The 20,234-nt window shown below is 51.5% G+C and overlaps 2 protein-coding genes across 7 annotated transcripts; both read right to left on the bottom strand.

Annotated features, from left to right (window-relative positions):
- Nucleotides 1–245: 245 nt before the first annotated feature.
- Fitm1 (fat storage inducing transmembrane protein 1) lies at nucleotides 246–1,507 on the bottom strand. The gene is made up of 2 exons (XM_006988530.3): nucleotides 1,242–1,507; nucleotides 246–884 (listed from the first exon to the last, which is right to left on the bottom strand). The coding sequence occupies exons 1-2, from the start codon at nucleotides 1,505–1,507 to the stop codon at nucleotides 272–274; spliced, it is 879 nt and encodes a 292-aa protein (XP_006988592.1). The 3' UTR covers nucleotides 246–271.
- Nucleotides 1,508–7,258: 5,751 nt separating this feature from the next.
- Dcaf11 (DDB1 and CUL4 associated factor 11) lies at nucleotides 7,259–19,622 on the bottom strand. 6 transcript variants are annotated; one of them, XM_006988528.4, is made up of 15 exons: nucleotides 19,490–19,622; nucleotides 18,151–18,518; nucleotides 16,526–16,653; nucleotides 16,025–16,152; nucleotides 15,702–15,766; nucleotides 15,344–15,444; nucleotides 14,968–15,114; nucleotides 14,733–14,787; nucleotides 14,345–14,413; nucleotides 13,967–14,024; nucleotides 13,682–13,867; nucleotides 12,726–12,879; nucleotides 11,888–12,040; nucleotides 8,215–8,321; nucleotides 7,259–8,114 (listed from the first exon to the last, which is right to left on the bottom strand). In XM_006988528.4, exons 2-15 carry the CDS (start codon nucleotides 18,303–18,305, stop codon nucleotides 7,980–7,982), a joined length of 1,641 nt encoding a protein of 546 aa, XP_006988590.2. In that variant the 5' UTR covers nucleotides 18,306–18,518; nucleotides 19,490–19,622; the 3' UTR covers nucleotides 7,259–7,979. The 6 variants fall into 6 exon arrangements, with proteins under 6 accessions (XP_006988590.2, XP_006988591.2, XP_006988589.2 ...); XM_006988529.4 differs by having other exon boundaries at nucleotides 18,174–18,518; XM_006988527.4 differs by lacking the exon at nucleotides 19,490–19,622 and adding an exon at nucleotides 18,618–19,135.
- Nucleotides 19,623–20,234: the final 612 nt, after the last annotated feature.

Raw genomic sequence — 20,234 nt, 5'->3', positions numbered from 1 at the left:
CCGATGCTTAGGTACACACCTAAGGGCCAGTACCAGCTTCCACAGTACCATCCCCTGACATCGCAGCTCCAGAAAGCTGCAAGTCTGTAGACCAAGGAAACCCAGAGGATGGAAGTCGAGTCCAGGAAAACACATTCCAGGTCAACGACTTCAGGAAAGGATGAGGAAGGAACTCAAGCATCTACCAGACTATCTATCACCCTTCCCACCCTCTCTAGGCCCGAAAAGAATAAGAAGAGCCAGAGCCAGGCCTGGTATACTTTTATTTCCTTCAGTTATGTTTGCGGACTGAGCGGGAGCGGGGGAAGAGCCCGTGGCCCGGGATCCCGGGAGACCAGGGCTGGTGGTACCAGCTGCCGTAGGTAAGGTACCAGGCAAACGTGCCTACTGCAGCGCCCACCACCTTGTGGGTGTACTGATGGAAATAGATGACTGTGCAGAGCAGCAAGAAGTTCCAGAGGCCTAGCAACAGCACATTCAGTAGGAAAACGAGGCGCAGGGGGGCCCCAGCTGGTAGCCCGTGGGCCAGGTACTTGGCAAAGACAGCCGCCTCCTCAGCCATGAGGAGGCAGCAGAAGGTGAGTAGGAAGGTGTGGGAGGAGACGGTGTAGCCTCGCCACTGGTGGCCGGCTGCCAGGCAGCTCCGGCGGTCGGGCAGCTCATGCAGCAGTAGGCCCTGGGGCAGAGGTTCAAAGCAGGAACCGGTCAGGTCCTCGATGAGCAGGAAGGCTCGTCCAGCCCCCCGCCAGACAGCTGCCCCCACCACCAGTCGGCTCAGGTGCCTGGCGGTCACTGCCACACGTCTTGTCGCCAGGAACACCACCAGCAACACGAAGCCCCCCAGGAAGGTACATGTCCAGCCCCACGCTGAATTCACAAACTTTCTGCGGGCAGAAAGAGGGAAAGCTAGTTGAGACCCCCACCTCCACCCCAAATCCCATCTCCCTACCCTGCTCTGTGTTCCACACACCATCATTGGTCTCTTTAAACCCTACCATGTCAACATTGTCTCCTTAGAGGGCCACCGGACATTCTAGGGTCCACATTCCCTCTTTAGTCCTTAACTTCCCCTGCACCCCCAGGCTCTGTTCCTCCCCCTGCCACACTTTTCTCCCCCTGACCTTCTCAACCTCCTAGGCTATTTTTAGTGTTCCTCCTGGCATCAGAACACAGAGGCCTGGAGAAGCAAGCTGGGATCCCGGAGTGGAGGGAGGCAGCTCCCACGGACTCCCGAGACTCACATGTTGAAGAAGTTGCCGTGGCTCGCGAAGATCGTCCGGGAGTTAACGTGAAACTGCAGAAGGGGCCCAAAGATGACCACCGCTGCCAACCAAGCATGGTAGAGGCGCCGTAGGCAGGGGCTGCCTAGGAGGCGGGCGGCTTGTTCACTTCCGAAGTACAGTAAAGCAGAGGCCACCCAGAGCAGCACCTTGACCAGGCATCCCAGTAGTGCTCGGACTCGGGTCCCGGCCCCCGGCCCTGCCCCCACCACCGGCCCCCGCTCCATGTCCCCTCCCTCCCCACTAACTGCCTGCTCTGCTGGGAGGCTGAGGAGGGGCTAATACCCGCCCCCCCTCGGACAAGGATAGGCAGTGACAGGTGTGGCAGACACAGGGCAGAGCCCTGTTGGCAGCTGGCAGGCAGGGAGGGGGGGCAGTAATGGGCTAGTTTGAGGGCTGACAGGCAGCATGGTCCTGGCCTTGGGTGTGTGGAAGTGTGTCCCCACACAGCCTGTGTCCTTCCCTGTTACCTCTGTGTTCTCAGTTCCAGCCACGTTCTAGTTCATGTCTCCGGGCAAGGCCTGCTGTTCAGAGCTGTCCTTGTCCACGGTCAGCTCATGGCCGTGTGTCTTATTTTGGCCAGCTGAAGCCCATCTACCCTCACCTCAGCTCTACCATGTTTTCCTCCACAGGAAAATCTAGGCCATAAAACCAACCAAACCTCAGATGCCTGTGTTAGTCGGGGTTTTCTAGAGGAGCAGAGCAGGTAGAATCAATCTGAATGAAAAGGTAGTTTATTAGAGCGCTTACGGGCTGTGTCTGCCAACTCCAACACTACCTCTCTCCCCACAGAAAGGCTCACAGGCAGGCAGTTATTCAGTCCAGGAGGCTGGATGGCCCAGCTGGTCTTTGGTCTACATCAGAGTCCCCAGAGGTAGGTTCTAATACCAGTGAAGGAATGCCTCAGCATCAGGACAGAGGACTTGCTGGGAGAGTGAGGGTAAGCAGGCAAAAAAAGCCTCCTTCTTCCATGGCCTTTTTTTTTTTTTTTTTTTTTTTTTTGGTTTTTCGAGACAGGGTTTCTCTGTGTAGCTTTGCGCCTTTTCCTGGAGCTCACTTGGTAGCCCAGGCTGGCCTCGAACTCACAGAGATCCGCCTGGCTCTGCCTCCCGAGTGCTGGGATTAAAGGCGTGAGCCACCAACGCCCGGCCTTCCATGGCCTTTTACTTGGGCTCCCAGGTTTAGGGTGGTTCTTCTAACCTCCAATGATCCAGATTTAGGGCAGGTCTTCTTGCCTCAAATTAGCCAATCAAGAAAAACCTGTCACAGGCATTAAACTGCTTCGGTTTAATTCCAGATGATGTCAAGTGGACAACCAAGACTAGCCGTCACAACGCATTAAAACAAACCAGCAGAGTTTACCTTCTCTCCAAATGCGGGTCCTTCTCCTGGGCTCTGACAGCAGTGAGGTGTGTACACAGCATGGTGTCATGGGCAGGTCGTGGAAGTGGATTCACTGGGGTAGTCACTGTAGTCATGGTGACCCCAGCAGTTTAGCAAGGCTCCTGCTGCCATGCAGATGCGGATGTCTGGAAGGCCAGTTTGTCCCAGGATGACTGTGCACACTGATGGTGGCAGAAAGAATGCACAGGGCATCACCTAATGGGTTACAGCTTGTGTTCATGATGATAAGAGGCAGTAGGTGGAAGTCAAGTGCCCCGAGAAAGGCAACCTGTATAGGGTGATGGTGGCCATGGTTGGGTGCTCAGAGTCCAGGTCTTCCCAGGTGACGGGTAAAGATCGGGGGGGGGGGGGGGGGAACATGCCCAATCTGTCATCCATCAAACTTTTAGTCTGGCCCGGCGGTGGTGGCACACGCCTTTAATCCCAGCACTCAGAAGGCAGAGGCAAGTGGATCTCTGTGAATTTGAGACCTGCCTGGTGTACAGAATGAGTTCCAGGACAACCAGGGCTACACAGAGAAACCCTGTCTCAGAACAACAACAACCAACCAAACAACCCCCTCCAAAAAACAACTTTAAGTCAGTTCTCTACTCAGTTACCCTGGGTCCCATGGTTCACACCAACCTGGCCTCGGCTTCAGCACTGGCAGGACCTCCCTAAGAAGTCCTTGGTAGCCTTTTTAAGATAGCTATCATCTTCTTTCCTTGTTCCTTAAAGCTGGGGTTTCAGAGCAGTGGAGATCCACAAAGTAGGGAAAGGAATGAGGGAGCAAGGACACCCAGGTTGTGGGCCCAGTTGTGATTTGGGGAAAACTAACCAGACCCCTCTTCTTCATGCTACTGCGGATCAAACATAGGGCCTCAGGCATGCTAGTCAAGTACACTGCCACTGAGTCATACCCCAGTACCCTCCCTTTTTTTCTTTCCTCCGCCTTTTTTTTTTTTTGTGGGGGTGGGGGTGGGGCAGTGTCTCATGTTTCTCAGACTGGCCTCAAACTTTTCTTTCTTTCTTTCTTTCTTTCTTTCTTTCTTTCTTTCTTTCTTTCTTTCTTTCTTTCTTTCTTTCTCTCTCTCTCTCTCTCTCTCTCTCTCTCTCTCTCTCTCTCTCTCTCTCTTTCTTTCTTTGTTTTTTGAGACAGGGTTTCTCTGTGTAGCTTTGTGCCTTTCCTGAAACTCACTCTGCAGCCCAGGCTGGCCTCGAACTCACAGAGATCCGCCTGGCTCTGCCTCCCGAGTGCTGGGATTAAAGGCATGCGCCACCACCGCCGGGCTGGCCTCAAACTTTTTACATAACCAAGAATGATCCTGAACTTCTGATCCTCCTGCTTCTCATCTCCTTCCTGAGTGCCTGAGCACTGGGATTCCAAGTATGTACCACCATGCACATTAAAAAACAAACAACAACAACAAAAAAAAAACATGGGCTGGAGAGATGGCTCAGTGGTTAAGATCACTGACTGCTCTTCCTGAGTTCAATTCCCAGCAACCACATGGTTGCTCACAGCCACCTGTAATGAGATCTGGTGCCATCTTTTGGCCTGCAGGGACACATGCAGGCAGAACACTGTACACATAATAAATAAATATTTAAAAACAAAAAAACCATTTTTATTACCGTGTGTGTGTGTGTGTGTGTGTGTGTGTGTGTGTGTGTGTGAGAGAGAGAGAGAGAAAGAGAGAGAGAGAGAGAGAGAGAGAGAGAGAGAGAGAGAGAGAGAGAGAGAGAGAGAAATATACAGGGGAGGGAGGACATACATGTGGCGATTAGAGGACAACTTTTGGGGATCAGTTCTCTCCTTCCACTGGGTTCTGGTGATCAAACTTAGTTTCCAGGGGCACACAGCAAACTTTAGCTCACTGGGCCCATCTGGCCAGGACCATCTCCAGTTTAATGCAGTACTGGAGATGGAACCCAGAGAAACTGAGATATGTCTCCAGCCCTTTTCTTTCTCCCTGCTTCTTTTCTTCTCATTTCTTTTTCTTTTTTGAGTCTTATCCACAGCCCTGGCTAGCCTGAAGTTGTGACAATTCTCCTACCTCAGCCTCCCAAGTGCTGGGATGAACAGGCGTGCACCCCCTCATGCAGTCCAATGTGCTTTTATGCTTGAAGGTCTTTTATTGGTTGGTCATTTATAACATCTTTGTAAAATTTTTTTTTTAATTTAGTTAAAAAAATTTTAAAGCTGAGTGTGGTGGCACACCCCTTTAATCCCAGCACTCGGGAGGCAGAGGCAGGCGGATCTTTGAGTCTGAGGCCAGCCTGGGCTGCACAGTGAGTTCCAGGACAGCCAGGGCTACACCAGGCATGGTGTCATTATTTGTAATTACAGCACTCAGGAATTTATGGCAGGAGGATTGACTCAAGTTCATTGCCAGACTGATCTACCTAGTGATCTCCAGGCCAGCTTGGGATACAGTAAGGCTGTCTCAAGCAAACCAAAACAACAACAAAACCCCCCAAAACAAAAAAAAAATCCCAACAAAACAAAACAGTTCCTAGACCAAAAAACCCAACAACAAACAATTCTAGAGATCATAAAACATGTTATTCTTCCCCTTTGGAATTAAATTTCCATTATAATTATTAGTAGTATCATTTATATTTGTTAACAGGACTGCATGGTATGGTAATGTCTCAGAATGATATTCTGTGGACTTTGAGAATACTAACAATTTTTTCTCTAAATTTGTAACTCTGGAATACGGGTTCATGTTAGGGGTGAAATGGCAGAGTAGGACGAGCCTAGTTAGTTTTCTCAAATTCACCTGCCTGGAGTCATCTGAAAGGAAAACCTCAGTTGCCAAGATCAGACTGTGCTGTGGGCATGGCTGTGGGGGACTGTCTTGATGATTGATGCGGGAGGGCCCAGCTCACTTTGGGCGGGACCATTCCCTGCTCAGGTGGCCCAGGTTGTATATAAAAGGTTGCTAAACATGAGCCAGAGAATCAGGCAGTGGTGTTTCTCCATGGTTCCTGCCTTGACTTCCCTCAGTGATGTACTGCTCCCTGGAGTGTGAGCCAAATAAACTCTTTCCTCCTGTAAGCTACTGTTAGCGTTGTTTTAAATTTTATGTGTGTTTTGCCTCGTGTATGTTTATGCAACACTTGTGTGCCGGGTGCCCATGGAGGTCAGAAAAAGGTGTTCGCTTCTCTAGGACTGGAGTTACAGGTGATTGCGAGCCTTGTGTGGGTGCTTAGAATTGAACCCAGATACCCTGTACTCCTAACCACTGAGCCCTGGTCAGAAGTTGATCACAATAAAAGGAAAACTAGGCCAAGGAGCAAAAGGACAGGCAAGATATGAAGTGGGTCTTGTTTTCTTTTTTGGTATCATTTTGTCTGGTTAAAGACAGGCTCTCATCGAGCCCAGGCTGCGTTCAAGCTGCTCGGTAGCTAAGACCTTGAACTGTGATCCCTCTTCTGCTTCCACCTCTTAAGCACTGAGATCAGAGGCAAGTGTCACCCTACCCAGTTTACCTTGGTGATGGCAACTAACCTTCTCAGCTCTCGGCAGTTTTTAATTATTTTACACTTGTTTGTTTATTCTGTGGACATGTCCATACCACAGTGTGTGTGTGTGTGTGTGTGTGTGTGTGTGTGTGGTCAGAGGACAATTGTAGGAGCTGGTTCTCTCATCATGGGAGTTTCAGGGATCAAACAGGGATCAACAGGTTTAGTGTTGTCACTTAAAGGCCAGTGCCTTTACCAGCCGGGCCTTCTAACCTTCCCTGGGCAGTTGTTTTGGGGGCCACGTGTAGAAGTAATTATCTGCCATCTTAGCTACTCAAGCTAGAGGACTGAGTGAGTACAAGCATTCAAGATGAGCCCAGGTGACACAGTGAGCCCCCCTCAACACTTCCATGGCCATGAAAGTCTATGACCACCCCTTTAAATGCAAACCGTTTAAAGACTGCTTCAAAGAGCAAGACGTGTGGAGAATGCCATCTCCTGGGTTCTTTTATCGTGTGTGTGTGTGTGTGTGTGTGTGTGTGTGTGTGTGCGCGCGCGCACTCAGTGAGGACAGCTTCTGAAAGTCAGTTCCCTCCCACCACATGGCTCCAGGCATCAAGGTCAGCCTTCAGTCTGGTGGCAGATGCCTTCCCTGGGTGAGACATCTTGCTAGCCTCAGGAACTTGGGGTTGAGTGGCTGGCGAGTGCTGCTCAGGTCCTCCGGCTGTGTATTCCCGACCACCCACCCCCTCTGCATGCTGGAACAGCTCCAGAGCGGACTTGACACAGGCATGGCTGGGCTGTAACAGAAAGTGTGCTTATCGTCTGCTGTCTCCGGGTCTTCTGTGGAGAGGAAGGACTTTTACAAGCCTTAATAAGCGATCATCCTTCATCCTGGGTTAGTAAGGTGTTTTCTCTTATAGAGTAGCATACTTTCTGTAAGAACTTTTGGTTTTCTGGCCTCAAACTGATGATGTGGCTGAGAATGACCTTCAACTTTTGATCTTTTTGTCCTCAGTTCCACGACTACAGTGCATGCCGCCACACCCATTTTAAAAACCGTTTCCTTGAACTCAGAAGACAACAACCTCTGATGGGAAAAGGGAGAGACACAGACACTGGGCCAGTTTCCCAGACAGTTTATTGGGAAAGCCAAAGCCAGTGAGAAGATGAAAGGAGTCCTATTTTAACCTTTTGTTGAAGCTGCTGGCCACCAGCAGTGACAGGGTCCAGTGGCAGGGAGGGCCATAGAGAGCTTCTGGAGACTCCTACCTCTCAGACCAGTCTCTTAACACCAAAGTCCAAGTATGAGAGAAGACATAGTTCCCACCCCAGGAGGGTGCTGAGGAAACAGTTCTACCCACCCTGTCCTCCCTCAAAGATCTCAGGAAGAAAGGCCAGTATACTTAGCCCTGATTGGCCAATCTAACCCTCAGTGTGAAGACCTGGGCAAAGGGCATTGCTGATGGGTCTATGCAGACCTCAGGGATCTACACTATGAGCCAATATCTAACATCGGAACATGATTAATACACGCAGGACAATCGTCTTGTTGGCAGAAGCTGCACCCCAGATAATGGATGTCCTGCCGCCACACTCTGGCTAGAGATAGAAATCTGAGCAGACTGGGTGTGAAGGCATGAGGAAACCACTCGGCCCAGCCCGACGGGGGGGGGGGGGGGGGGGGGGGGGGGTTAGTCCAGGCTCAGCTTGGGCCCAGACCCTGGGCTTCTGTTTCTCACTGCCCAATGTCAGCAGTTCCCCCACATAGTCCCCAGAAGGGGAAGGGAGGAGGAGGCAGAGAACCTGTTGAGAATTCACCCTATTCAGAACTGGAGGTCAGATCTACTGAGGTGAGGAGAAGGCCACAGACGGGCAGGGCACCGGAGTCGGGGCGCTGGAGCATTTCTCAGACTCTGGCATGTCGTCCTGGAAGTACTCAGCCTGGCGGTACTGCCAAAGACGCAGGTTCCCATCCCACTGCAGACAGAGGAGAAAGTGACAAGCAGTCAGGGAGATGCCCCCTCCCAGGTCCACGTTCTGGACGTGCATCCTCCCGCCCCAACCCTTGTAGCCTCACCGAACTGCTGACAATCTTCTCTTCAAAGGGGTGCCAACTGACATCCCGCACACAGGCCTTGTGATTGGTCAGCTTCTTCACAATGTGGCCGCTCAGGAGGTCATACACTGTCCAGGGAAAGCCAGACAGGGCTGCTGTAGGACGTCAGTCCCCCAGTGGCACCACTGACTTGCTTCTCAGGCAGCATCCCACTTTCCCATGGAAGCAAAGCCCACCTCAGAGGACAGTGCTCCATCTGCTTCCTTCTCTTGTTCCTGTCCTTACCTTGGGCTGAAGGTATGGAGTGGAAGGTGGGTATCCCTGCCCCTTAGCTAGAATTCCAAGGACTACTGTGGTTTTTTTGTTTGTTTGTTTGTTTTTGGAGACAGGGTTTCTCTGTGTAGCTTTGGTGCCTGCCCTGGATCTCACTCTGTAGACCAGGCTGGCCTCGAACTCACAGAGATCCACCTGCCTCTGCCTCACGAGTGCTGGGATTGAAGGTGTGCGCCACCACCGCCCAGCTCAAGGACTACTGTGAATAAAATGCACGGTGGTAATCTCAACATTTGGGAAGTGAAAGCAGGATAACCAGGTGCTCCAGGCTAGCCCAGGTTACATTCTCCCAGTCTCAAACAAAATGAAAACTGGAAATGCACTGGCTTCCAAGAACTTTTAGAATGCTGGACATCGTGGTGCATGTCTTTAATCCCAGCACTCAGGAGGCAGAAGCAGGCGGAGTTCTGTAAAATTGAGGCCAGTCTGATCTATACAGTGATTACTAAGACAGCCAAAATGGTTACACCGAGAATCCCTCTCTCATAAAAATAAAATAAAAACGTTTAGCAAGCTATGGAAGGTACCGGCAGTGAACCCCAGGCTGAGTCGATGTGTGCTCTTGTTCCTTGTCTGACAAGTACATCTCTGCCTTTTAAACTTCAGTGTGCAGGGTAGAGGTGTTTATGTTTGTGAGTGGGTGCACACATCTGTGAGTGCATGTACATGTAGGGGCCAGGGCTCAATGTTGGCCTTTTCCCTCAATCACTCTCCACTTTGTTTTTTTGAGACAGGATTTCTTTGCATAGTCTGTCCTGGAACTCACAGAGATCCACCTGCCTCTGCCTCCCGAGTGCTGGGATTAAAGGCGTGCACCACCACCTCCCAGCTTCCGCTTTATTTTCTGGGAGTCTCTCACTGAAGTGGGAGCTTGCTGATTTGACTAGTGTGGTGGTTTGAAAGAAAATGGCCCCCAAAGGGAGTGGCACTATTAGGAGGTATGGCCTTGTTGGAAGTAGTGTGTCACTGGAAGGGGGGGGGGTTGGGGTCTCTTTTGCTCAAGCTTCCCTCTCTGTGAATCTCAGTCAACTTCCTGTTGCTTGCAAGATACAGCATTCTCAGATCCAGCACGTCTGCCTGCACGCTGTCATGCTCATTATCATGATGATAATGGACTGAACCTCTGAAACTGTAAGTGAGCCACCCCAATGAAATGTTTTTTTCTTTTTTTGGAAGCTGAGGATTGTCAAACCCAGGGCCTAGCAAGCGCTCTACCACTGAGCTAAATCCCCAACCCCAAATGTTTTCTTGATAAGAGTTGCCGTGGTAATGGTGTCTCTTCACTAAGATAGCTAGAATGGCTGGTCTACACGTTCCAGGATCCTGTTTCTGCCCCCAACCCCAGGCTCTTGGGATACAGTTGCATCATGTGTGGGTTCTGGGGACCTGAGCTCAGACCCTTGTGCTTGGACAGCAAGTGCTTTACTGCCTGAACCATCCCCTACCCTGTTCTTTCCTGTGCATCCCTGCTTCAGCCCTACACGACCATCCCCTACCCTGTTCTTTCCTGTGCATCCCTGCTTCAGCCCTACACGACCATCCCCCTACCCTGTTCTTTCCTGTGCATCCCTGCTTCAGCCCTACACGACCATCCCCTACCCTGTTCTTTCCTGTGCATCCCTGCTTCAGCCCTACACGACCATCCCCTACCCTGTTCTTTCCTGTGCATCCCTGCTTCAGCCCTACACGACCATCCCCTACCCTGTTCTTTCCTGTGCATCCCTGCTTCAGCCCTACACGACCATCCCCTACCCTGTTCTTTCCTGTGCATCCCTGCTTCAGCCCTACACGACCATCCCCTACCCTGTTCTTTCCTGTGCATCCCTGCTTCAGCCCTACACGACCATCCCCCTACCCTGTTCTTTCCTGTGCATTCCTGCTTCAGCCCTACACGACCATCCCCTACCCTGTTCTTTCCTGTGCATCCCTGCTTCAGCCCTACACGACCATCCCCTACCCTGTTCTTTCCTGTGCATCCCTGCTTCAGCCCTACACGACCATCCCCTACCCTGTTCTTTCCTGTGCATCCCTGCTTCAGCCCTACACGACCATCCCCTACCCTGTTCTTTCCTGTGCATCCCTGCTTCAGCCCTACACGACCATCCCCTACCCTGTTCTTTCCTGTGCATCCCTGCTTCAGCCCTACACGACCATCCCCTACCCTGTTCTTTCCTGTGCATCCCTGCTTCAGCCCTACACGACCATCCCCTACCCTGTTCTTTCCTGTGCATCCCTGCTTCAGCCCTACACGACCATCCCCCTACCCTGTTCTTTCCTGTGCATCCCTGCTTCAGCCCTACACGACCATCCCCCTACCCTGTTCTTTCCTGTGCATCCCTGCTTCAGCCCTACACGACCATCCCCCTACCCTGTTCTTTCCTGTGCATCCCTGCTTCAGCCCTACACGACCATCCCCCTACCCTGTTCTTTCCTGTGCATCCCTGCTTCAGCCCTACACGACCATCCCCTACCCTGTTCTTTCCTGTGCATCCCTGCTTCAGCCCTACACGACCATCCCCTACCCTGTTCTTTCCTGTGCATCCCTGCTTCAGCCCTACACGACCATCCCCCTACCCTGTTCTTTCCTGTGCATCCCTGCTTCAGCCCTACACGACCATCCCCTACCCTGTTCTTTCCTGTGCATCCCTGCTTCAGCCCTACACGACCATCCCCTACCCTGTTCTTTCCTGTGCATCCCTGCTTCAGCCCTACACGACTTTTACTACCCATGCCTCCTTTTTTTTTTTTTTTTTTTTTTTTGAGACAGGGTTTCTCTGCGTAGCTTTGCACCTTTCCTGGAACTCACTTGGTAGCCCAGGCTGGCCTCGAACTCACAAAGATCCGCCTGCCTCTGCCTCCCGAGTGCTGGGATTAAAGGCGTGCGCCACCACCGCCTGGCCCATGCTGCTTTTTATTCTGAGAGGCAGGGTCTTGCTTAATGGTCCGAGCTGGCCCAGAATTCACAGTTCAGGCTGGCCTTGAACTCATGGCAAGCCTTTACCTCCTGAGTGCTGGAATCACAGGCATGAGTTCTGTGCCTAGCTCTCATGCTCTCTTTTTGTCATTTGTTTACCTCTGTTCCCTCCCACCTTTCCTCTGTGATCCATTTCCTTGAATGACTGGAAAAAACCAGAATTATGTGTTTGGTAATCTATCTGCTGCCTAGAATTCTATGTTCTCTTTCTTAATTAAAAATGCTCATGAGTGCTTCCTAGTTCCTTGTTTAAGTCTTTCCTGTTCCAACCTAAATAACATTTCACTTGTAGTTGTTACTGAGACTTTAAGGAGCTCACTGTAGTTACAGATGGGATGCCAGAGACGCGTGCCTGCCCCTTTCAGGCCCGTCCTCACAGATCCTTACCCACTACTTTGCCAGTGGAGCAGCCACTGTAGATGAACTGCTGGCCAGTGCTGTGTGCTGGGGAGAATCGGCAGCGGATGAGAGTGTGCAGCACTCCGTGGCCTCGGTAGGTCATTAAGGAGCTGTCTCCCGGGAGCTTCAGCTTCTTCCAGGCTGGGTAAGGACACACGGTTTTGGAGGTGGGCCTTCGATGAGGGAGTTTCTACTAAATTGCCCTGTACCATCAGCTCTTTTTTCTTTATTAAGAAATTGTTTATTCATTTTACATACCAACCACAGGTCCCCCTCTCTTCCCTCGCCCCAACTCCTCCCATCCTCACACCACCAGCTCTTTTTTTTTTTTTTTTTTTTTTTTTTTGGTTTTTCGAGACAGGGTTTCTCTGTGTAGCTTTGCGCCTTTCCTGGAGCTCACTTGGTAGTCCAGGCTGGCCTCGAACTCACAGAGATCCGCCTGGCTCTGCCTCCCGAGTGCTGGGATTAAAGGCGTGCGCCACCAACGCCCGGCTCACCACCAGCTCTTAACAAAGATCAACACTCAAAGGCAACTGGCTACCCAACCCTAAACTGCCGACTTCCCCCCAAAGTCACCGATACGGCCTTGCAGATTTGACAGTGTCAACAATACTAAAATATTTTTGTGGTGGTTGGTTCCATGTTCCCTTAAACCTGGGAGCCCCTCCCCCACATAAAAGGTCTACAAGAAAAGACTGAGGGAGGGCTCTAGGATTCCCAGGTAACAGACAAACCCATCAAGCCCATTCCAGGCCACCAGTGGCTGAGTGTTCTAGTCCCCACCCAACTCTCGATCCCCAGACCTCAGCCTCACTCGCACCCTTACCTTTCTTGGGCACCTGCTGCCACCGATAGTCCCAGTTTTGCTGTGTGGCAGCCTGGCGTGATGCTTCCATGCCTTCTCGGCTGGAAAAGCGTCTAATATCCCAAAGCTTAATGGTCTGGTCTTTGGAGTTGGAGATGAGATACCGAGCATCACCCTAGGAATCCAAAGATGGACAGATGCACCAGAGCCTGTTTAGTGTCTGCAGTGTAGTTCCTCTGTGCTAGCTGGGGCTAGACCTCTAAGCTGCTGGGTCTGCTTGGTCTTGATCCATCCAGATCAGCTTGCTTTTGATGTTTTGCTTCAGATCTCCTTATCCCCAGAGTACAGGCTATATCCCTCATTCTAACTTAGACTAAACTGTTTTCTACTTTCTTTCTTTATTGATTTTTTTTTTTTTTTTGAGACAGGGTTTCTCTGTGTAGCGTTGCGCCTTTCCTGGAACTCACTCTGTAGCCCAGGCTGGCCTCAAACTCATAGAGATCCGCCTGGCTCTGCCTCCCGAGTGCTGGGATTAAAGGCGTGCGCCACTGCCGCCCGGCTCTTTCTTTTTTGATTTATTTGTTTTATATGTATGGGTGTTTTGCCTACATGTATGTCTGTGTACCATGTGCACGCCTGGTACCTGTGGAGGCTAGAAGAGTTACAGATGGTTGTGAGCTGTGGTGTAGGTGCTGGGAACTGAACCTGGGTCTTTTGGAAGAATAGCCAGTGCTCTTAACCACTGAGCAATCTCTCTAGCCTCATCTTGTACTTTTCTTATAAAGTCCTGCTGTGGTCCTGCAGGCTGATGAGGACAGAAAAAACTCATGTTTCTTGGCTTAGGCACTTCTCCTAAACCCCAGTTCCTGAACACACTGAGAAGAAACTTTGGAGTGTCTATACCAGTCCACAGTCACGCCCTCCCGGGCAACCAGAACCTTAAGAGTCTGACTATGCAGTCTTGTATCCTTGCTCACCTTGCTGTCAATAAAGGTGATGCCATCCTGGTGACCAGCCAGTGCACCCACAGGCTTGGGATCATCCTCTCGCATGGTGCGTCGATCCCACACTTTGCAGATGGCATCGTCTCCCCCAGAGAACAGGATTTGAGAGCTTATGTCAGCAAATGCCACTGCATTCACATCATCTTCATGAGACTCAATCTAGAGGAGCAGGAAGCTAAGAGTCTCAGGATTTCTTTCTTGTCTTAAAATAGGTTAAAGACCAAGAGGAAGAAGAAGTTTTTGTCTCATAAACAATACCTGAAGAGTACGTCGGTTTTGTTCTCGGTCAAAGACATACAGGCAGCCATCATTGGCTCTGTAAGAAATGAGATAAGAGGGTCCTAGAGCCAAGACTATTGTTCTGTGTGCTTGTGAGAGTCCTGCTGAGGAACTCAAACAAGGAGCAAGCTCTTGTGTTCTTTCACATATGGGAGAAGCAGCAGCTTAGTTTTCAAGGAGGCTTACGACCTGACACCTCACCCAGGGAAATGGTGAGTCAGAACCAAGCAGCTCATAAGCCTTGACCTTGGAGAAGGTTTTCCACAGCCGCTAGGGTAGTTTCTGTAACCGCAGAACCTACCTCCGGCAGAACCCTCGCCCCACTAATCGAGGCAGACGTTCCCACAGCCCACTCACCCTCCTAGTACTTCTCGTCCATCTGAGGAGACAGCGATGGAGAAGACAGCAAAGCGACGTTCTTCTGGCCTAGGGAAGGCAAAGGAGGAGCTCCGCTAGGTGGGTGTCCCTTCACTTTCTGTCAGTCTACAAAGAATCTGGCAAGGGTTGTAAAGAGGAGGACACAGAGGGCCCGCCGACTCCTGCTAGCAGGCAGGCAGGCCACCTGTGAGAACCCAGAAGCAATCCTGTAACTAGGGCTCACAGGATGGGCCATGCTCTCAGGAAGCCATGCAGAGAACCTGGCAACCAGCGCACTTTTCCGTCTAGGTGGGAGCTCCTGTTCGAGAGCTCCTGGAAAGCCTTCCCTGAGGAGCTTCTGATGAGTCTGACAAGAAAAAGCCAGTACCTTAGATCCAGGGCAGTGTGTGTGTCTCCTTCCCCATAGATATTGCAGATATGAACTAAGAGAAGAGAAACAAGAATTCTTTAGGGTTGAGGGAAAGAGAACAGAAGTAAAACTAAGAAGGGAAAGAGCAAATGGCAAGGATGCCAGAGCACTCTGGGAGTGATTTTCCGAGGGCAAAGCATGGCATCTTCTCAGAGAGAAGAGGAGCCACTGCAGAAGGCTGGAGCATACTCACTGTAATCAGACCAGCTGGAGTACAGGAAGTGGTTCCCATCAGGAGTGAAGGCCACGTCCAAGACACTCCAGCCCACATCCCGGGCCTTGATGCTTTTGAATTTATGGAAGCGGCCATACCGACAGTCATACAGTCGGATTGTCTGATCTGTAGAGTTGATTTCAGGCAGAGTTATGGACTATTCTCCTTGCAGAGCCGTCTACATCAGATCTCTTTTGCTTGGTGTGTCTATGGTCTCCCTTTATCAAGGGAATCATGCTCTGGGCTAAACATCTCTAGGCCAGGTTTTGAGTTCCCTGGGTCTGAGGCTTTCTAGTCCGGGTGAGAATATTCTTTGTTCTAGGCTAAGGTTGTTAACAGGACTGGGGTCTAGTACCTTGACAAGCAGACATGAAGATCTGACCATCTTTGCTGTAGATGCCACAGAACGCCTTCTGAGAGTAGGTGTCGGTGAAGCTTAGATCATTGGGCAGGAAGCTGGAGAAGCAGAAGGAAAGAGAGGGATAAAGGAGCTCCGAGTGAGAAGAGCCCCGTTAGCAGAATGGCATGGCAGCATATTTCCTTTTTATGTATTGTCATCTTTTACACTTTTCTATGTTGTTTGTTCTCAAAGCCTCAACCCCCTTTAACCTAGCCTTAAATATTCCTGAGAATCCTTTAACTTCTACCCTTCAAAATGTAGGCGATAAGGTCTGGCTGGCCCTTCGAGTCTCTCCACCAAGCCCCATACTCACTGAGACATCACTCGAGACTGTTCTCCAAGGGAGAAGCTTCCCCGGTGGCAGAGGCCCCGTTCTCTCTAAATGGAAGGGATTGGGGAATATTGCTAGCAGAACTGGAGGGCCACTGCCATCACACCACGCCCCTCCTCCAAGGAAATTTCTCTTGCTACAGAAACAATGTCCCCCAGCACTAGGATGCAGGCTGGCTAACACACACCAGCCCCCACACTTGAGGTCTCCTTGGGAAGTTTACTTCTGTTTGTTTGTCTGGGGCTGGCAGAGCTTCTGGCCTCAACAGGTCTACTGCCAGGCTGCCTAGAGGTGGAAAAACCTACCTGGTGCAACATTCGTGGAAAGCTGCGCTCCCGGGCGGTCCTCCTGAGTCCTAGGCGCCCTGTGGCCAATTCCACCTGTGTCTTGATCTCATTGTATTCCAGCTCCCCAGTGTCAGGGGTTGCATCCACTGTGAATACCAAGAAGTTTCCTTCTAGGTCTTCCAGCCCAGAAGATAGCTAGCAAAATTGTACCCAACTGACTGGCTACAAGGATTCCCTCATCCCCTGAATTATCTTCTTTCAATTTAACTAATTAAGCTTTAGAAGATTGGTTATTTTTAAAAGTAAAAGGGGTCTGGTGAACATCTTCCAACATTAAGATGAGACTGTCAGTTATGCACGCCTTTAATCCCAGCGCTCGGGAGGCAGAAGCAGGCAGATCTCTGATTTTGAGGGCAGCTGGACTACACTGAGAGTTCTAGAACAGCCAGGGATACAAACAGACCCTATCTCAAAAACAAAACACAAAACCAGAAACAATTAGATTGCCTTTCCTCTTACCAGGAGGGTTGTATCTATCTCCAAGGCGACCATCCCAGGCACTGTCATGCTCTTCCTCTGAGTCCGAGAGAGCCTGGATGAGCTGTAAATTTGCTGCGCCTCCTCCTTGCACCAACCTCACTTGGCCTCTGTGGAGAGATCCCCATTATAAAGGGGGGATCCCATCCCCCAGCTATCCAATGGCTATCTAGCTCTTTGTACATTTGGTTCTCATTTTGGCGTGAGAGGCTGACTAGACCTCAGCTGTTATTTTAAGTCCCCTATAAGACACAGTGGGGCATGGTGGTGCACGCCTTTAATCCCAGCACTCAGGAGGCAGAGGCAGGTGGATCTCTGTGAGTTTGAGGCCAGCCTGGTCTACAGAGTGAGTTTCAGGACAGCCAGGGCTACAAAGAGAAACCCTGTTTCGAAAAACAAACAAACCAAACCAAACAACCCCAACCAAACCAAAAAAAAAAAAAAAAAAAAAAAGGAAACTAATTTGTACTTTTACAAGAACACAGAATTCGGACAGTTTGAAGACCCACTAAATTGATTTCTCACAGAGTGAAATATTATTTTCCCTCAGGTGAGGATTGAATCCAGGGCCTCAATGCACACTAGGTAAGCTGCTACCACTGAGCTATAGCCCTAGTTCAAGAGCTAAACACAGGAGAACATGCCCACCAGTCCTTCTTAGTCTCTTTTCCCGCTGTGATAGAACACCCTGGCAAAAGCAACCTAAGAGAGAAAAGGTTTATGCTGGCCAGCAGCTCAGGGGTCGAGTCCATCATAGCAGGGAAGTCAAGGCAGCAGGGACCTGAAACAGCTGGGTGCACAGCCTTCACAATCAGGAAGCGGAGACAGATGAATGATCATGTTTAGCTAGCTTGCTCCTTTTCATATAGTCCAAGACCCACACCCTAGGAATGGGAGCCACCCACATTCCGCTTGGATCTCCCTGCTTCAATGAACCTAATCACTGTAATCCCTCACAGGCCTGCCCAGAGGCTAAACAATCCCTCAGAGGTGTCTGGACCCCGTAAGTTGACAGCGACAGCCCTCACAGCCATTGCTGTGGGAAATACAGCACAGAACATAATATTCTGCAGGGGTAACCAGGCTCCTCTTTTCCCAAGGCCAGCAAACAAAGCCAGGTATACTATTTTTATCAGTTCCTGGTGGTCACCCCCTCGAGGGCATTCTTTTCTTAAGAACAGGGCTAGTAAGGTCGATTTAAACTTGTTTTTCAAGTAAATCCACATGGCTTCATCTCATATGGCAAGTGATTTAACACCCCCTTCCCAACTCTGCTTCTCACATCTCTCCTTTCCTCCACATCCTCCTCCCTGTTTTCCCTTTATTTTCTCAGAAAACAGACTAAATTTGTGTTGTTACAGCCAAAGAGGCCGCCCTGAGAAGCCCCTCAACCACAAGATCTGAGTGTGTCGGTGACCTGCCCTGGGTAGGAACCATTCTGGGTATGGAGCGGAGTATGGGCGTCCAGCAGGGAACGGTCGTTCTGTTCAAACACGACCGTTGTCCTGGGCTAACACCATTCCCTGTCTTCTGCACCTTTCCTGCCTGGAGCTGAGATCAAGAGACCGTGGTGACACTTAGCAGTGTCACAGCAGAGGGTAAGTTACCTGCGGAGGAGATAGGCCAGTACCTGGGCCAGATCCACATCTTCATCCTCCTCCTCCTCTTCCTCGCTCCGACGCAGGCCAGCCGCTCTTCGGGACAAGCCCTCGGAGGGCTCTAAGGACCCGGATCCTGCGCTGCTGCTGTTCCGCGATCCCATCTTCTGGTTACAGCATCCTTATGTCCTGGTGCGGGGGCTCCTCCTGTCACCAACTTGGGCTTGGTGAGAGTAATTTCTGCTCTAGAAATACCAGGGTTTCCAGAAACGGGGCAGTAGCTATCTTTAGAGGGGTGACCCCTCCTGGAGACCAATTTCCTTCTCTTTTAGCTATGACAGCTCCCGAGGTTTCGGGAACATAAACCTTCCTCAATCCTGTGAAGCAAAGAAAGCCATATGAAACCTCGGGTGCAACCCTCGTTTACTCACGAGAGTCCATAAGGAGGAATTTCCCATTTTCCTACCCAAACTCACCTATCCAAGTCCCCGGCCGGGGGTGGCCGAATCCCAGATAACCTCTCGGGCCGACCAATCAAAACCCCTTGCGGAAGAACGCGCCTCCCGAGCTTATCTCAGACCACCAACCAGAAGCATTAGAACTCCGACCCGGACTCCCCTTTGCGGCCCAATCAGAGCAACTCCTTGCGAGGGCCGGCAGCAGCGACGGCCAATGAAGTTACAAGTCAGCCTAACACCCGCCCCCCCCCGCTCCAGCCCAGCTTCCCGCCCACGTGGTGCGCCGGGGGGTGTGTGTACGGCAGGGGGCGGGAGAGCGGAGAAGCACCGCCCCCGGCGGCCGGCGGTTACCGCCCCACGCGAGACCACCCACCAGCCCGCAGCCGTCGCAGGAGCCGCGGGGGGCGAGGACGCTGTGGACGCCGACGACCCCTGCGGAGCCGGCCGACAGCTCCTCAGGTCGCCAGCCTCATCCGGCAGGCATCGGGCCGCCAGGCCTGCGGGTGCTGACGTCACTCGACGCGCCCCGCAGCCCCGCCCCCCCTCGGCCCGCTGATTGGGCAGCGGAGTCCGCTGATGGACAGGTGGGCGCTGGAGGAAAGTGCGTGACCCAAAGAGGGGCGTTCGTGCGGAGCGGCCGGGAATTGGCTGCGGCGTGCACTGGAGCTAGCGGAACTAGACGTCATGGCTGCGAGGCGGTCCCTTAAGGTCGCCTGCAGTTGTTTTTTTTTTTTAACTGCATGCCCAGCCCTCCTTTTTCACACAGCTCCCAGCAACCCCAGCTCAACCGTTTTTTGTTGTTTTTTTTTTTTCCCCCGCGGGCCTGCCCGAAAGCAGTCTTCTTCACCGCTGGGACCCAGGCTTCCTCGCCCTGCTGTGTACCCACTTACCCGCGGCGGTCTCGGTAGACGACCCCTAGCTTCCTCTCCCGGTGTTTGCAGACGCTCCCTAAGTCCCCGCAGCCTGCCTCGGAGCCTTTCCGGTTGCGTTAGTGCGCACGCGCTGCCTCGGTCTGCGTTTTGCAGACCTTCCCCAGGCTTGGCTGGCGCGCCGCCGCCTCCTGCAGGTTAATGAGTAACAAGGTCGCGGCCAAGGCCGAGCCCTGCCGCGCCTGGACGGTTTCCCCAGGCCGAGGGCCGCGGCGGCCTTGGCCCAGAGCCGGGCCACCTCCGCTCCCTGGACGGGCATGTGGCCAGTCCTGTAGGGGTGTCCCCTGGTCCCTAGGCCGGAGAGCAGAACGCTTTCTCCCGGACCCACACCGTGGATGGTTGAACTGGCCAAGGTGCCTAGCGTCCCTGCGCTCTGTTTCCTGTTCCGCTGTCACTGCCTTAAAATTCGTTAAACAAAGCGTCCAGCATTTTGTTCTTTGGCTACTTTCCATTAGTTCACGTGGACAGTATTTCTAACACACATGGAACTTTCAGGATCCCGAGGTATCTGGGTTATCCGGCCTGGAAAGTCTATAGTTTTAAAAAGTACTTTTCCTTCCTTATTACTCCTTTAATTTTAACAAGGTCTGTAGATTTTTTTTTAACTGATTGCTTGAGGTTATTTTCACAGTCGCAATTCCCCCACTTCAGACCTCTCCCACTCACTGATCTGCTCACCTCTCCTAACAGTATTGCGTTCCTAAGA

Source organism: Peromyscus maniculatus, chromosome 9 (assembly GCF_049852395.1).
Source record: "Peromyscus maniculatus bairdii isolate BWxNUB_F1_BW_parent chromosome 9, HU_Pman_BW_mat_3.1, whole genome shotgun sequence".
Classification (NCBI taxonomy): Eukaryota; Metazoa; Chordata; class Mammalia; order Rodentia; family Cricetidae; genus Peromyscus; species Peromyscus maniculatus.
The sequence above is the reverse complement of the archived record's forward strand: the minus strand, read 5'-3'. Positions and strand labels throughout refer to the sequence as shown.

Bases quoted from the DNA above. Each gene is read 5' to 3' on its own strand.
- Fitm1 (XM_006988530.3), bottom strand. From the start codon at position 1,507: ATGGAGCGGGGGCCGGTGGTGGGGGCAGGGCCGGGGGCCGGGACCCGA. The intron at 885-1,241 runs GTGAGTCTCGGG...TTCTGCCCGCAG, and splicing joins CACGGCAACTTCTTCAACAT to AAAGTTTGTGAATTCAGCGT.
- Dcaf11 (XM_006988528.4), bottom strand. From the start codon at position 18,305: ATGGGATCGCGGAACAGCAGCAGCGCAGGATCCGGGTCCTTAGAGCCC. The intron at 16,153-16,525 runs GTAAGAGGAAAG...TGGTATTCACAG, and splicing joins AGATAGATACAACCCTCCTG to TGGATGCAACCCCTGACACT. The intron at 14,025-14,344 runs GTGAGTGGGCTG...CATTTCTTACAG, and splicing joins GGACGAGAAGTACTAGGAGG to AGCCAATGATGGCTGCCTGT.